The 18,752-nt window shown below is 32.8% G+C and overlaps 1 protein-coding gene across 3 annotated transcripts in view; it reads left to right on the top strand.

Moving 5' to 3' along the window:
* LOC118197664 (cell adhesion molecule Dscam1-like) overlaps positions 1-18,752 on the top strand; it is a 927,954-nt gene that overhangs the window by 797,952 nt on the left and 111,250 nt on the right. For all 3 annotated transcript variants that reach the window (XM_085816877.1, XM_085816876.1, XM_085816875.1), the window contains exons 17-18: positions 6,302-6,539; positions 10,284-10,382. In XM_085816877.1, the coding sequence (XP_085673003.1) occupies positions 6,302-6,539; positions 10,284-10,382 (337 nt within the window). The remainder of the gene's footprint in view (positions 1-6,301; positions 6,540-10,283; positions 10,383-18,752) is intronic.

Here is an 18,752-nt window from a genome sequence, read left to right as displayed (position 1 = left end):
AAATGTAATTAGTAAACAAAATAAAACATGTTAATAACTTCGCACCAATGAATGAATTCATGAAATACATTACCAGAGAATTTCCAATACACAGCCTCGCGCGTTTTTGTTGCCGTAAAAGAATCCGTTATATTTTTCAGTCCCATATTCTTTGCCTCTTTATGCTCGATTGCAAATGCGAAAGACAATTTAATAACTTTTGATCAGCCATATTTCTTCTGTTTTAAGATTTTTGTTTTGAAAATGATCCTTCTATTAAAGCAATAGTTACATAAATCATTAAAGAAAGATGGTTAGAAAATGTTAATTTCAGAATTTGAAAATTAATAGCTTGAAAAGGCTATTATTCTTGAAAGACGATTTCACGTTGTTTCACTTAAATGTATGCTTTCACTTTTCATTCAACTCAGTTGCTAATCGAAAAAATGTAAAATATTCTTATCCCATTTATAACATCTCTGTTATTTAAGAAGCTAAATTATTCAAAAGCAGACGCAGCTCTTAAAAATACTGGTATTTTTTAACTTTTGAATATAATTGATTTAACTTTTAATGAATTAAAATGCATTTAATTCATGATATACCTAATTAAAATATTAATTATTTTTATGGAATAATGTTACACACTTTTTAACTTTCTAATATATAGAAGATAATGTTACTATGTTACTCTAAATGCATATTCATCTGATATCCTATAAAATGTTTCGCTGTTCCCCCCCCCCTGAGTCATCTCTATCGATAATCTCTACTGATAAACAGCCTTAAACTTATGAAGAGCTCTTTTGGGCGATCGTTAAAATCTTAATGGATTCAGATTTTTTGGCCCGAAAGGGCTATTAATCTTAAAACACAGCTTTGCTTTTTTTTAAATGGCAATAATTTTAAAAAAAAGTCGCACAATGTTAGAATAATTAATAACCTTTGGGATTATCTCTAAACAATTGCCGATGTTATATAAATCCAGCCTAGAAATGTCACAGAGCTCTGGCTCGGCTAAGACTTGAACCCGGAATCTTTCCCACCTAAAGCGAGAATTATATCATTAGGCCACCATGCCGTGCTAGCTAAACCCTCTTCATTCATCCGCACTGAGAAATAACGGGAAATTAGCCTTGTGAATGAGGAAGAGTAATTTCGTGTAATATCTTTGTACAACTTCTTACATTTTAAACAGATGAAGAAACCATAACATTTATTACTGACTTTATTTTAATTTTATTTATTTGTTTATTTGCTAATTGTTATTCATCTGGGAAATTTAGCACTTTAAGCGCTAATCTAGTTGCAATTTAGAGGTTATTTTATGAAGTTATTTCGGTAATTGACAACACTCCCGTGAGCTAAAGAGGAGTTGCTTAATATCCGTGTTCTCTTTGAGCTATTAACAGCTAATTATTCTATTATATTTCGTGTATTTTCATAATAAAGTGCTAATTTTTCCTGCTTATCTAGCGAGATCATTGAAGAAATATCACCGATTTAGTAGCATTTGTTCGAACTGGTAAGTAAGTTTCAGGCTTCCCTGCCTCGCGAGACTGAACCGCATTTACAGGTCCACTCTCCCTTCAGAACAAGGTGAGAAGGTTCAACCTCCGCTCTTGCCCCTCGGAAAGAGTGGCGCACCTCCTGCTGTTTACCAAACGGCACTGGTCGTTAATTTGCTACCTACCAGTCGCTCGGTCTGCCCGTCGCAGTAGGACATTACCCAGCGAACCCGCCCACCCCCGGTTTACTAGATTCACGCCGCGCTAGGACGTGCCGGACCACCGGGCCGGGAAATAAGTGACCTATACGGGGTTTTCAAAACCACTAAATTCATAAATTTTATACCCCCGTGGCCGAGACTGCCTACGTACAGATCCTAGCGAGAAGCTTCGCAGAGTTCCCTACGTCGACTCCCTGGGGGGGGGTTGTTCGAACTGGTACCGTCTTCAAGTATTATTATCAATCTGTTAAACTTTCTTATGAAATCAGTTCCTGCAGATTAAATTCTGGCTATGTAATTTCCTCGCCATACCATTATTACAGTGCTAAGTTATGATTTATCATCCATGCGACCAAGTAGTCTATTATAATCTACTTTCATATACGCTTTTACTTTTATTCGCTTTCATATACGCTTTTACTTTTATTTTGTCTTTATGTAAAAAAATTATAAAATACCAAAAAAATTATAAAATATAAAATACAAAAAAAGAGACGAAAGCTTTCAGATTTTATGTTACGCCCAAACGGACTTTTCATAACATTTTTGTGTGTTACCTTTATTTGTTAAATATCATGTTCTCTGCACTTAAACCACATAAAATTCAATTTAACAGCAATATCATAAATAATTATAAACAGCATATTTTTAGAATTTCCAACAGACAGTCTCACGTGCTGGAACTTTATGTACACTGTTGCCACTGCTTGCTTTGAAATCGTTGAGGTTGTTAATCAAAAATTCTTTAAAATTTTCCAAATATAAACTAGATAAAAAAACAAATTCGAATTTCAAAATTAGAGTCTCCAGGTGTCCATGGTCGGGTGGAGAATTACGTTAAAAAATTTGGTGGTTCTAGGTACTGTCGTTTTTTCACAATGCGAGAAACATACATACATTCATGCAGATTCTTCATTATTTAATTTCTTTAAATATAATACAGGGCGATAATATTTGATGGCAACAATTTAAAAATTGTTTCGCCGTTTATAATAAATAAATAAAATGCTGTTTTTGAGCCTCCTGGGCTACCGCCGCTTTGAGCTAAAAACATTTCTCGTTTATCCTTAGTCCAATGGTTAGCATGCTGTACCCCGCTAATCACTGATAATTTTTCAAAATTTGTAATATTCTTAAAAGTTCTTCTTTCTTCTCCTTATATTTTCTCAGGTCATGTTGATTTCCTCTTCAATTATTTTTCTTAGCGAGTTTTATGTATCCTTTGTCAGTTCTGCTCATTGTTTAATATTTATGGATGTGAAGGTAGAAGACACTATACCTTAGATACTTCGAAATACTTTAACGTTGAATCTTTGAAACTGGTAGCTCGAAACAATATATATCTGGCAACCTCTCTGTCTTTCCTTCTCTTCTCCCTGTGTACATAAATAAACAAACACATGTAGATAAAGGTTAATATATATCATACTCAACTAGTTCACAAATCTAAACCGTTAGAGTTACGTTACTAGAATCTCTAAAATTAAGCATAAATTTCATTCCATTTATTTAAGTCATCTATGTGTAAAAATAGATCCTTATCCTAAATACAGTCCTATCGATATCAATAATGCATTTGCATTATTTCACTAGAGGATAAATTGCAAGAAATAATTTAAATATCTTCGAAAAAAGTTGTTGACTTTAAGTAAGACAATGCATAGAATAAAGAACAGTAGAAAATCTTTGTTTCAAAATAATTTCATTTACTCGCAAAAGAGCAAATGAAAATTATATAAGCTGCCCATAAAACTTCAAGTTAATTTCAAGACAAAGTAATGGCACATGATTAATTATCAGAAAAGTATCAATCCACAGATTAAAGGCTATTTTAAGAAGATCCAGTGACTCCATTGAGAATTCTCAGTTCTGAATGAATCGTTCTAACTGAGTAAGTTTTAAAAGCCTTACTGCAGTTACAACTATTCTGGTGTTTTATAAATACTTTTGAACTGTTTAAATATATCATTGAAAACCTCGTTACTTTGCTAGCATCATTTTTACATTATCAGGGCCTATTTTTATTCTAAGTAAAGGAAAAATTTAGATCATTTTAACGAAATGAATTTTGCATATGAATATTTGGAAGTAATCCAAATTCAAATGCTCTGTACCATCTGTATTGAAAATATGCTAAATACTTTCTTGAAAGGAGAAGCCGAAATTCACAGAGTGTGTATGAATAAAAGAGAGAGACTTCTAGTCGCCAGATTACTCTTTGTGCTTGATTACACGGGAAAACAAGCTACTACCAACGAAGAGAAGCCATTTAAAATGTTAACATTTTCATAGTGAGAACAATCATCATGGAGGAAGAATCCTTATTACGAATCTAATGGAAGAAAAACATGTTCGATATTCTACATTTAAAGTTTAAATTCAGAAGATTTAGAAGACCTAATGCTTGTATCCATAGCAGTTAAAATACTGGCGCAAAATATCATCACATAAGAGTCTGCAAACATAGAATTTCAAAAAACAAAGAATTTTCGGCGAAATAAACGGTATTCAGATATGTATGTAGTGAAATACAACAAAAGAAATCACTATGTAAATAAAAAAAGCGAAACATACCAAAGCAAAACATAAAATTAGTCAAAACAACAAACCTTGTGCTTGGCGTAGATTTTAATCAAAAGTCTGCTCATTTCGAGCACAAACACGTACAGATCCCTCTTCATCAACAGCAAAAATATCTGCTCTGGTGAAGACTTCTCTGATAGATTTCTATGATCCTGATGAAGAAGGACCTGTAGTAGTTAGTCCTCGAAATCGGTAGAGCCATGACTAAATTCAACTCCAAATTTAATGGTTTATTGCTTTGCCTAATTTTGCTATATAAATCTTTCATTTGCAAACTTTTGGATAAATACTGGTGTAGGCTGTTTCGAAGAGACCACTTCAGAACACTGCTCCATTACATAGGTAAGCTCCCTCTATTTATGTTGGGCATAGTCCTAAACAACTTCATATTATAGAAAATTGCACTTAGAAAGGTACTCTGGCGTGAGAATGCCCACAGCCTTATGGAAGTTGCCTCACAGGTACGAAACTGATTTGAAAGAGGATGTAGGCATGTTATATAGATTTTTCTGCGCTTTTTGAACAGTAGCCGACTTGTATGAAGGTGTCACACTTTTATAGTGAGTTGCCTATATGAAGGCGTCTTTCTTTGAAAATTCATATTTTTCATTAAAAAGATATTGATGTATTTATCTTTTGTAGAAGCATTGTGAATTGCTGAACTATGTTACTATTATTTGTCTATGTTACTCGTATGTTATCTATGTTACTATTATTATACTATTACTTCCCGAAAATTTTCGTAGGGCTTCTCTGTTTGAAATGTAAATAAATTCTTACCTAATCAATTTCTAAACAACATCCATCAAAACATGCACATTTGCTCCAGCACTCACGGAAGGATTCAGAGAATATCACTTTTGTAACTGTCATATCTGTCATATTCGCATCGAATTTTCTAAACATATTGATCTCCTAGAATATGAAAATATTGAACTGATCTTAATAATAGAGGAATAAGAAATCTGGCGAATAAGGTAATTGTGGCATGCCAGGCATTTATTTCTTACCGAAGACATCGAAGCTTCATTTCTGAAAATGTGACATTTGGCCGAGAGGTCAAAAGATGCTTCACATCTGTTTGCACAATGACTCGAACTGCTCTCTTCTACATATTGTCATGTCATACAGGTTTTAGAGATTTGAAATTGAGTCCAACATTTCAAATTACGTACAATAGTTTCTTACAATACTTTGGGCAAAATATTGGAAATATCTGTTACTTTTGTCAATTTTTAAATTATTAGTATTCTTTAATTAGCCACCCGTTCGGAGGAATTGAGCTTCCGACCGAACTACCAATGTTCAGCGACTTAACCACACGCTGCTAGTGGACCCCTCCGAAATGTTGCAAAGCATTTCCTCATTGTCTGTTAATCCTTAGATTTCTCCTTTCTTGGATAGATAATGGCAGGGTTCTTGCCTCTTTACTTATTGCTTATTTATTCCTTTTTTTTCTCTATTTAAGTAATTGCTTCTGACCTACACTGCAACTCAGAAGATTTTTGCTTTAGACATTTTGAAGGGTAATTGCTTCTTACCTGTACTGCAACTCAGAAGATTTTTGCTCTAGAACTTTTGAGGGACCTCTTTCATGCTGCCTGAAAGTGTACAGAATTTTTCTGTAACGTCAGTGTCAATGTAGTGCTGATTTTATAAAGTTTTATCTTCACAAAGTTATTTGAAATTGTGAAAACTCCTGATTCATGCGTTCGAATTCATTATTACATAACGCAAAAAATCATAATATTATTGTGATAAGAAACGCATTAAATTATGCAATTTTATATTAAGAAAGAGCACATTAAACTTGAAATTAACCGCATATTAATTATGTCAATATTTAATCCACAGTAAATGCAACGGGTCTCCAATTTTACTTATAATTTCTCTAAAATTCACATTTATCCATTAAATTCTATCATTGTACAGAAAACGATGACAAATTTGAACAGAAAAAGATTTGAGTGAATTTTTAGCTCTTTTTATAATTTGTTCTCTCTTTTATAGCCTCCAAGCCCTGATCTTCAGCATGGGGTATTGAAGGGATATTATGTTGGCTATAAGGTAGCTGGAACAACAGAGTCTTTTGTGTACAAAACTTTAGAAATTGGTGAAGGTTTCAAAGAAGAATGTCACGTGACTGGTTTAAGAAGAAACACTGAATACAATGTTGTAGTACAGGCATTCAATTCCAAAGGCGCAGGACCCCCATCTGATGACTTTTTAGTAAAAACCCTTGAAAATGGTAACTATAGAAATTTTTATTCTTTTAAAGTCATAAATAAATAAGAAGTTTATGTTTGTTTTATCTGTTTAAAAGCGCGTTCTGAATATATCTTTATCTTTAAAAGCAATTTCTGAGTACATTTTCGTATCATTTTAATTATTTGAAAATTTGTATGCTCATTATTTTATTTTACTTCAAAATATGTGTAAGTTAAAAAAAAGAATTGGAAACAAATGTATTTAAACATACAAGGTCAATTTTTTATGTCATTACAAAATAGAATAAATTAGTTCATTTCGAATATCAAATATCCCATAAATATCCAATTAGAATAATCATTTCAAAAATCAAATAAAATTTTTTACACCCCGTATCCGTAAAAGTGCTCATGAGAGCTTTATTTTCGCAACCGTTGCTCATGGTTGGCTATTTTCGCTGTCATGCACATATACTTCGTGCTACGAAAAGGTTTTAAACCACACAAATATTTATGTATTTGCCTTTTCGAGTTTCAAAACATAAATTTTGTAAAAATTATGAAATCTTTACCTTTGTATACTCTACTCCGAGCCCTGTAGTTATATTTAGTAAATGTTTATACCCACGATAAAAATTTGAATTTTTATAGTATTTGAACCTCATAAAAAAGTATTTGAACCTCATACGATAAACACTGATTGAGGTATTTAATTTTAAAATTTGGGTTTTTTGACACCTTTCTCGGCTTCTTTTGAGAGGTCGGCTAAAATGAAAATTATTCAAGGATGAGTTTTTTTTCGTTTAATATATATGACTGATATTATATTTGACTGATATTGATGTCATATATATGACGGATATTGTAAGTTATATGACTGATATTGATTTGATATATATGACTGATATTGTAAGTTATATTACTGATATTATATACGACTGATATTGATTTGATATATATGACTGATATTGTAAGTTACCTCCTGAGACATTTTTTAATTTATGATTTTACTACATTTAGTATACCAAAAGTATTTTCACACTCAGAATTTATAAGTTTTTAAATGTTAAACATACGTTAATAATATTTATAGACCGTTTTATTACATCACGCTCATAAACAAAGGGTAATATAAAAGAATAGACTAGAAATAGTTTTTAATTTTAATTTCTGCAAATAATATTATAAATTACCTGTATCTCAAATTTGAAGTTTGACAGTATCTTCTAGAACACGAATTATCTAACATTCTCAGTTTCAGAATAACTTGCATAGAAGTACTGCACTTAATTTATTAACATAAAATATCTTTTCTAAACTGATATTTTATTTTTAGTTGCGTACAAATTTAAATATTTTACTGTTAAATATTTCACCTGTAAGCATGGGCTCAAATTTTAAAATTAAATAACACGATCACTTTTTGTTGCAAATTTCCTGTATTTTATTTTTTAGAATATGGGCAAACGTTTATTAAATACAACTATAGGGACAGGACGCAGAGATTTAGAAGTTTTTACAAAATGGATTTTTTTTATATAAAAATGCTGTGACTTAAACATTTTTCTTATTTAAAGTATTTTATTAATTGAGATCCTGTGTTTTCGACCAACGGTTGTGAAAATGCAGGCTGCATAAAGACTCTTACAGCTGGTGTGTATGGTTATAAAAGATATTCGATAACAAAGTCTACAGAGTGTCTTAACAGAAAAAACAAAAAAAAACTTGTTAAACACTGATTTTATATATATCACGTCTTAGTTTTAAAGTTTATCAAAGCCCTGCACTAAGTTTTATGAAAACTGCTTTTCTCTTCAGCCCGGGAGTTTTATGTAAATATGCAACTAAATATTTTATGTGTTCCTTCTTACAAAAAATTCCAGTAAAATATTCACTGAATATTAATAAATTAAATGCAAAATATTCTACAACCTTTATGTGCAAAATTTCTACAGTATGCAGACTAAATACATTCATATGGCTGCATAAAAACTAAATAATGAATCTTGTTGTAGTCAGAAAAAAAATTAATTTCTAAAATGAAGAACTTTGATATTAAAGCTGCTGTTTGAGCATAATCAAAACATCGTAAATTCCTGTTAGTAATAGTAATAAGGACTGTAAAGTTATTTTGTTATCACGAAATTCAGTTTTCTATGCGTTCATAGATTTTCTCGTCAAACTCTGGAACTTTTCATGATTTACTAAATTGTGCAGAGTATTTAAATATTTAGAACGTTTTCTACACAAAACATACATATAAAAATGTATTTCTTATACATACGCCCGCCATAAAACCAACAATGGAATATTTTCATTACGTATTGTACTTTGTTCTGAGACACTTTGCAACAGGAAATACGTCTAAGATAAATGTAAGAGAAAAACTATTTCTGTTGCACATTTTTCAGGTATTCTGCATAAAGCCTGTAATTTAATTTGAATTGCAAATTGATAGTTGCTTACAAATTTCCTCGTTTGGAGGTTTTAATGGAAAAAAACTGCATACTTTAGCTATAAGGATTTTAACTAATAAAATTTTGATTTAGAGCCCAATTATGTCATGCCAAGTCCAGTAAATAAAGGAACAAAAAAATAAGCGTTTAGTGATAAATAAGTTAAGTTTGCCAATCCTGCCTTAAACAAGTACTTCTGTGTTTTAACCGATTAATAAACAATCCTTCCTAGTTACTATTTAAACTTGCGAATCATTTATGAAAAACTTAACATGGATTATTGCTAACTATTCCGAAAAATTACTGAGTTGTAACTGAATTTTGTCATTATTGAAAACCAAAAACCAAAATTAATGATGAATTTCAAATTCCATGATGATCATCAATGAAAGCAAAATTAACGATAATTTAGAATGATTAACAGCCATTCAAGTATTTTATGAAAGCCACTCAAGTATTTTATGAATCAAAAATATGCTCTTAATTACCACTGATTAGTTAAATCGATAAATTTTAGAAACCATAGTTTTTAAATCATTTAATTGATGATCACCAAATTTCTCTTCTGCGGATTAATTCTTGATGAACACTTTTAAGGGACAATGCTTATGGAGACAACCATATAATATATTTAAAATGTGTTAATTTGCTATGTAGATAAAATTTAATAAGATCTTGAATGAGGCAGTTACGAAAAAAACATTGTTAAACGAACTTTTCAATGCATCAAAAACTCTATATATTTATATTCTGCAAAGCGAGATAATTTTTAATCCTTAATAAGAAATATAATAAAGATTTCAGTATGAAAATAATATTGAAATGTTATGTTTAATGGCTTTATAATAACTCTTTGTGAACGAGTTATTGCATTTAGAACGCATCGCATTAGTTTAGATTTGGCTTTACAATCTGTATAAATAAACAAAATTTAAAATTATGTATACAAGAATTTTTATCGCAATGAGATCGACGCATATCTAGCATAATATTTTTCTTCATTATCAACTTTTATCATCTATCCATCTCACTTCATCATGAATAATCTAAACAAAAAGAATCAGAAAATTGTTTCCCATTAAATCCATAATTTTAAATATACATTTATAGTATTTATCTCCTATCTATTGATGTTGTCTTTGTTTTGTCACCCTCTGTTTTACTGAATCTGTACTGAGAATATTTACATTCACTAAAACTTCAATAACTGCAATAATTTTCATCTTTACCATGTTAAGTAATTTACCTTTTCAGTAATGAAATGTATTTGCGTTGCCTTTAAGAGCTTGTTAAATATCTCGAGAATGAAGATTTAATCCTCTTACGTAGATCCTCCCCAGGCACCTCCGCTCATGGTCGTAGATAAGACAACGTCTTCTATCCATTTAGCATGGGATGAAAATTATGATAAAAGAAATCCTGTATCAGGTAAGAATGAGATTATTAAAATATTGCGTGAAGTACTAACATTCAGTATTGTTTGGAGTTATGTTATGCATTTCTCATGGCTATAAGTCGGACATACGATTGAATTAAGTGTTAAGTAATTGAATTTTTTCAGGTAAATTAAAAATAATGTAATAAATAAATATATAAATAAATTTTGAAGCAAAAGAAATGCATTACTACTAAGAAAGCATTGTAAATCAAAAGTAACTAAAGTAAATAAAAAGTAAAAAATATTCTAAAGTAAAAATTTGTGGAAATCTAAATTACTTTTCTTTAGAAGGAAATTTACCTAAAAATAAAATAAATAAAAAGATAATTTATACACAACAAATGCTGCCAAACTGAGAAAAAAATAATTTCAAACGAATGAAACGCTTGCAGCCTAAAATGGAAATGGAAAGCTTGTAGTCTAAAACGGGAAACATTGAAAAATGCAATATAACCAAAATTAGGCAAAAGAATGAATTAAAAAGGTATAGGAGAAATAAAAATGAAAAAAAAATCTCTGAATAAAGTTATTCAAAACCACATTGTAAATTCTTCACGACACTTTTGGAAATGCTGTCGTGAAGTATAAAATCAAGTTAGCAGTCAAAGTGTTAAAATAAAACGGAAATAAAAAGAAAAAAAGAGAAAGAAAGAACTATGTTCAGTTGTACAGCCGTAGACTGAGAAATGAAAAATTAGAGTTCTTATTTGGAGAAGAGAATAACACCACATGAAAAATAGTGGTCAGATCTTGGTAAATCGTGGTAAATCACGAGGTAAAATCTTGCGTCTGGAATACAACGCACCGGGAAAATATATTATTTCAAGATTTCATTTATTGCTTCTTTCTTTTTATTTCCTTGTAAGAAGTAAAGGAAGTATTGAAATCGCGAAAATTTTCAGATATCTTATGTCAGCGAAAATATCTATCGACCGCTAACGAATGCAATTTAACGAAGTTTTTGCGTGATCTGTACACAAGGACAGGATAAAAGGCTCTTTTTTCCTAAAATGGGTCGCAAAGAAGATTTAGAATGGATTCAGAAGAGATTTTTTTCATGTGGTCTGTATATGCATTCGTACGTATGTATGCATGTACTTCGTATAACTCAAAAATTAGTAACTTCAAAGCGTTTAAATTTTGTAAATAGAACTGCAAAAACATGTAGTTGTGAACCTCCCTTTTTGTGCACCTATAAAATGTCGTTCCAAAACGAATTAAATCAATTACATTTTTATTTTGACTGCATAACCTCCTCCAAACCGATACATAATAATAATAATAATGATAATAATAATAATAATAATAGCCTGAACTTAGGCTGTTTTTTATAACTCAGCAAAAGAAGGAGTTGATACAGCTGACTAGATATGTATCGAAGCTATGCTGTTTCAAGAATAATACAAAATGGCTTCTTTCTATAATTTTTCATCTGTTAAATATTGCTAAGATAAATTATACAAATTCTATGAAATTCTAACAGCCTAAATCATGGTTGTTTCTAAAAAATTGGACCTGGATCTTATGAAATGCCATTTAGAAGAAAGAACTGAGTTACCCAGTCTGCCATTTACAATGAGAGGAATGCTGGACAGTTACAAAAGAAGAAATGAAACACCACGGCGAAATGAAGTATACCATGGCCTATCAACAAAACGATTTCGGGCTTTTGTGTTTCCTGTAACTGGGTCTAACTATAGAGTTGATACCATAAAACGTTGGGCCTGCAACATGATGGTTTGGGAAGTTGCATTGTACAAAAGTTGGCAAGTGTAAAAATGTTTTTTTATGAAATAATGAATAAATTGTTACTTTATAAGCATTTAAGATGTAACTGGGTATGAATATATTAGAGCAGAGTTAAAGTTGTTTATTTTATGATATGTTTTTCTATTTTTTTTTTTTTCTTGTTTTATTACCTTTCTACTGCATATGAAAGATTAAGTTAATAATATACATGTTACAAATTTACATTGCTTAAAAATATCCACACACGTTAAGTTAAGAAGACATTTTAATTATTATATTACAGTAGTATTTTCTTTGACATAAAATTAATTTATATTTCCAGAAATTTAAATATATGTGGTATACAAAATACACTGTGTGGGACGTTTTCTGTATGAGTTCACGCGAGTAGTAAAGAGTTCAAATATATAATTCTCATTAGTTGTAAAAGTCTTAGATACTGAGGTATTTCTGGTTTGAAAAACTATATATATATTTTCTGTTCTGCTTCAAAAATCTATATTTTTGCATGCTTGATGTACTTTAACCGATAAACGAAAATTCCTTGGTTACTGAATTTGCTCTCGTAACCTGCTTTCAGAAATTACAGTATTATTTATTTAAAGTATTGTTACGAATTGCCCAGCTGCGGAAATATAGCTTCCCCGCAAAGCGGGGTAGGGTTGCCAGATTTTGCACGAAGTCACCCATTTCGCCACAAAATTGGTAATATGTCATAGACGGAGCGAGAACATTTTAAAACGAATTCTTACCGGTCTTTACGTGAATTTTCTCGAAGGCAGGTCAAAACCTATAAATACCCTGCCTGTACGTGGAGTAGCAGTTTTCTCGTGAAGAGTATTTTGAGTCTGTTGAGTTCAGTAGTAGTGCTTTGAGTTCAGAGATTAGCTTGAGAGCGATCGACCGAGTGGAGAGCTGTACTTTAGCACTTTACCGTGAAGCTGTCTTCACCGTTATTGCCTGATAGCCCGAAGACTGTGTTGCTGATTGTTTCAGGGTGTTTATCGTAGTTTTTCGACGACTGTAACGTGTCTTTGGAACTGTCCTAAGAAATACTGACGAATAGTGTTTTATTCTTCATCAAGTGTTGTCATCAATCACTCCAAATCCACGAAACCGTAGAATACAACAACTGGTGACAGGAGTGGAGTTTGTGAGAGGATGCGAGTGACCAACTAGCAAGAGAAAGCCATGGCGGAAAAACTGAAATCCTTGATGGACATGTTAGCAGCTGTGAAAGCTGAACAGGAGTAGATGAAGGCGGAGATCAAGAGCGAAATAAAATCGGGTCAAGAAGAAGTAAAAGCCGGACAAGAAAAGCTGCAAGAGCAAATCCAACATATGAAAGTGCAGGAAAACAAGATTAAACATTACATGGTGGAACTTACAGAGGAAACCGAAGCTCAATTAGAAGACATAAAAGAAAGAAAAGGAACAGTTAGAGGAAACTGGAGCCCAAATGGCAGATGTGGAAGAAAAATTGAGAAAGTTCCGGAAAGAAGTAGATGCTTTTGTAAGGTTTATGTTAATTTTTCTAACAGTTAAATTTTAGTTAAAAGTTACTTTCCTATCTTCCTGAATTTCACCTTACAACTTCTGAAAGAACGTACTTTCAGAATCTCGTTTGAATGAGGATAAGTATTTAACTGTCAAGTTCTACTGACTTCGTTAGAGAGCCAGAGATTCTGACTAGCGCGCATTCGCCTTTTTAGGCTACTCTCTCTTAAGGTATTATTACGCTCGGCCGTACTTAAAGCCCTTGGTAGCTTCGCCATTAGTTAGCATTAAGGGGCGGACTTTGTTAGAAACTTGGTAGCTTTGGCTATATCTTTTTGGTTAAGTTTTATTGATTATTATTCCTGAGTTCAAGGCCCAACTGGAGGCTTCATTGTAACTCCAAGAAACGTCACTAATATTTAGAAGTTCATCTTTAAGCCTAAGTTTGAGTCGTCTGTTAACTTTATTTCGAATAATAAAGGGTAATTAACCCTCCGTATGTTTATGTTTCTATCTCTCTGAACTAAGCGGTTATTCGCTTACCTTTTCTTAAGGTTCCTCAACTGTAACTGTAACTTGAAGGTACACAGGTTGGAATCTTACACTTTGAAAAAAGGACTGAGCCAAAGAACGAACATTAAGATTTTTAATGTTCTCCCTCTTTATTCTCATACGGTAATCAAACCAAGCACATACGATGAAAAATCGTCATGGAATGTATATAAGACCCAGTTTTCGATCGTGGCGGAAGATAACAAGAGAGATTACCACATCAAGATCTCCCATTAGACTGCATTACTCCGAGGCGATGCTGCAGATATCTTAGAAGTTCTATGAAAGCATATTTCAAAATTCAACGCCCTCTCGATTCAGCTAGAACTGATATTCGGGGAAAATGTGTAAAAGACTAGACACCTGCAGTTAAAACTTCGCCATCATAAAATCAAGAAAGCCTTCATGAACTGGTGACTGATATTGAGAGGTTGTCGGATCAAGTATATCCGGTTTGTCCACCTGATCTCTGCGAAAATCTCAGTGCAGTCAAGGATGCGAAACTTCAGAAGGCTCTCAGACTGGCGGATCTGAAAGACCTAAAATCTACCTTGGTCTACGCCATGAAGTTTGAGTTGGCTCAACAAGTGATTCGAAAAGATCGCCATCCTATTAGTAACAAAAGCGGCTCAAAAATAGAAGCTCCAAATTTTGATGTCGCAAAACTGAGAGAAGTAATAAGAGAGATTCTGGGACATTAAGAATATGCACTCTAGTTACTCCAGCATACAAGAAAACTGAAAAGAAAGAACTGCTGTAATTGCGGACTGGAAGGACATCTCTGCAGGAACTAGGGACCCGAACAAGGAAAGCTAAAAAGCGACAATCTCACGGGGCGGAAGTTGACAGGCGGAGATGCAGCCTATTTGAAAGTTTTCCAGATCTCTTAAATGAGCGGCGAAAATAACGGAGTGTTCCGTCTAAGGATACATAAATAAGCATCTTCGTAAGATGATCATCGATACAGGAGCAAATGTAACCATCGTTAGAACAGATGTAGCTCGGGAATTGAACGAAACGTTGAGTTGGACTCCGCACTGTATGACTTTACAGACAGTGACGGGTGACAAGATTCCGTTTGAAGGCAAAATTAACATGTCCATTACCTTCGGATTTAAGAACTACCACCACCTGGCTTTCGTCGCTAACATCGCAGATAAATTAATAATCGGACTGGACTTTTTTGCGGAAGTACGAATTTATACTGGATTTTAAATATAACGAAATGCATTCTACAAAGGAAGATATAACTGTGTTTGAAATCAAAAACCGCATTCTTTCATCTCACCAAGTAACAACAAAAACAGATGTCACTATCCCTCCAGTGACAGAATTATTAATAACCGGCTGCATAGCAAGCAATAGCTTCAAATTTGGAATAACTGAATAATCTGAAAATAGCCCAACGAATGTATTAGTGGCCTCGATATTAGTAGATCTTTCAAGAGACTTCGTCCCTGTGAGAGTGAAAAATGTTAGCCACAGACAAGAACCATCTAAAAGGGTGAAGTCCTAGCAATATGCACTCCAGTTACTTTCCTTTACAAAGCCATACCTGCAATTCTGAATTCTAGGAAATTAATGGAAGAACTTCTTTATAATGCAAACGTAAACAACGAAGAAATACGTGCGGCAGAGAAAACAATTAAAGAATTTGAAGATGTATTATTTTATTATCTAGAGATGTTGGCTGCACAAAAGTGATGAAAAGTTAAATTGATACGGGGGATCACTCTCCGATCAAGCAACATCCCAGACGTCTGCCATTCACAAAATAGGAAGAGGTTGGAAATCTGAAAGAAATGGAAGAAAATGACATCATTGAACCATCCACAAGTCCATGGGTATATCCTATAGTTCTCGTCAGGAAGACTACCGGAGACTAAATATGGTCACTAAAAAAGACAGTTCTCTTCCTAAGACTGACGATACTCTAGACACCCTATCAGGACACAACTGGTTTTCCACTCTGGTGCTCAAAAGCTCCGATGAGAGATACAGAGAGATGAATGCAGTTAAGGATTGGGAACGCCCTGTGGATATTCATCAATTACGGAGCTTCCAGGGACTCTGTACCTGTTACAGAGAATTCGTGAATTCATAAAGGAGTTCCCTAATATTGCAAGGCATCTGCATAAATTAGCATAGAATAAATAGAAATTCATGTAGACTGAGGAGTGCGAAAAGTCCTTTAATCAGTTGAGGGAGGCATTAACATGTACGTTCATGCTCGCATATCTCCAGACAGACAATAATTTATATTAAACACACATAAGAGTAATGAAAGTGTGGGAGCTGCCGTTTACCACATGGTTGATCATCAAGAGCGAGTAATCGCCTATTGGAGTAAGTGCTTGTCCAAACCAGAAAGGAATTATTGCATCATCCGTAAAAAGTTGTGGAACTACTCTTATAAGCGCCCTCAGGTCGCCAAATCTCTCGCCAAAACTTTTTGGTGAGAAAATCCACGGTGCCATATTACTATTTAAATTTTTTATTTACATTTCGAACTTTAAGCCTAAAATGTCTCCAAAAACTCGGTTTCGCACATGCAAAAACAACACAATTTAACACAATTTTGAACATACAATTGAAGCTAAAATTCCGAAACAAAACCAAAAAATTTAGATAGCAAAAACGTAAAGTTTCTAACCAAAAATTTTTCACAAGAATCCATGTACACAGCGATATGTTTTAACTTAAAAAAAAAAAGAAAGAAAGAAAAGAAAAAAAGAAAAAAAACTACGAATTGCACAATCTACGCAGCGAAAGAATCTACGAACTACGCACATCTCGCTTTAATAAATTAATATAACAACAATAAATTTCAAAGAATACCATGTTCACAGCATTCTGTTTAAACTTAAAAAAAAAAAAAAAAAAAAAAAAAAAAAAAAAAACACCTACGAACTGCACAATCTCCGCATTGCGACCAAATCAACAAAATAAACTAAAATAACTAAAATAAATTACAAACAATTCAAATAACAAAAGAAATTCATAGTGAAAAAACAATGAACATAACATTCTGCAAAATAAAAACAATAAAATGAAATGCACTTACCATAATACATACGTGAATAAAATTTCGCAAGTCACACAACGCCTGTCAACAAAAGTGCCATGATTTTGCTATATCACATGTCTTTCTGCGATTCAAAATTTTGAAAGTATTGATAAAAACTTCCTCCAAAGTTAACTTGCTACACGAAAACCACAATCCAAATCTTAAACTCCGCTGACAGCCACATACTTTACCAGCAACCATTTGACTGCAAACCCACACAAGTCTATCAGAACACCATTCTTCGTCCGAGTTCTCGTATCATCTCTGCATTTCGGACACGCCAAACTCCGTTTTATGTCCTAACTCCCACAGAAATTCCAAAAATGCACTTCTATCCGCATAAACCCACTCCGTGAACAAAAGACTCGTTAACAACTCCAACATGGTACCTTTTAATACTAAATTTACTCTCCACACAATCTAAAATACGCGACTGAAATCTTGCCACCACGTCTTTAAGTTCAACGTCAAAAGGGTTGCCATACAAACACCAAACCATCCCACAGCACGGAATCGCGCCAAAAACATATCGCAAAACACATATCGCTACATTTGGTGATCTTAGGGCCCATATAAGAGTAGAGCCAAAAATTGTGAAACTTTAATTGAAAAAGGTCATTATAAATCCCTTAAACTGCCTAGATGCCCAAAATGTTTCAAGATTACAGTGCAGAAAAGATCTCTCGTAGGATTATGTAAAAATTTCATGAATTTGTAATATCAGTGCTATTAGAGAAATTTAAAAGTGAAAATAATTTTCTCGCACCCACACTTGAAGCAGTACCCATTAAACACAAAGCTTGACAACCTTGGACCATCGTAACTCTTGAATACTCGTTAGCACTTTACTATTAAGGGACGCTGGATTACGTTTGAAGAACTGAAACGCTGTAGTCGGAATACTGATACATTGATTAGTCACTCTGTAGTTTTATTTCTTGCTTAAATTTTGAAGCTTTGGAATGTTGTGTGTTTTAATACTTCTTAAATAATATAATTTTCGCGCTTCTTATATTAGTTTGAATTTATCATTTAAGCAAGGATTTGAAGAGCTGACTCAAAAGGTTACGCTCAGTTACCTTTTGAAAGGTTGATTGAAACATTATGCACGCATTTTGTTGAAACGTTTCCAATTTTATATGACACAGCTACTTTTTAATTCTATATATAAACTCTGCTTTAAGGTAGGACTTTTTGTCTTTGAAGAATTTCCCATTATGTAAGCGACGACTTAAACAGATAGCTCAATAAATTTTATGTTATGCTGAGCTTTCCACTGGAAACACCCGCGCCCAAACACGCTGTCCTGACAGCTAATCCTGCAAGCTGGAATGAATTTTTATTTATGTATTTTTATCTTAGCCATATCGGAAAAGAAGTGTTAAAAATTTCGAAGTCATACGTTTAATTGCCACAGTGTTCATTTGTCAAATTGAAGAACGAAAGTCTCATTTCTAAAAAAATATAGGTATTTGCCATTTTCCAGCACAGTTCT

This window comes from Stegodyphus dumicola, chromosome 5, assembly GCF_044657685.1.
Source record: "Stegodyphus dumicola isolate Sdum_Otavi_A_Nest chromosome 5, ASM4465768v1".
In the NCBI taxonomy this organism is placed as follows: domain Eukaryota; kingdom Metazoa; phylum Arthropoda; class Arachnida; order Araneae; family Eresidae; genus Stegodyphus; species Stegodyphus dumicola.
This window is presented reverse-complemented; position numbering and strand designations above follow the sequence as displayed.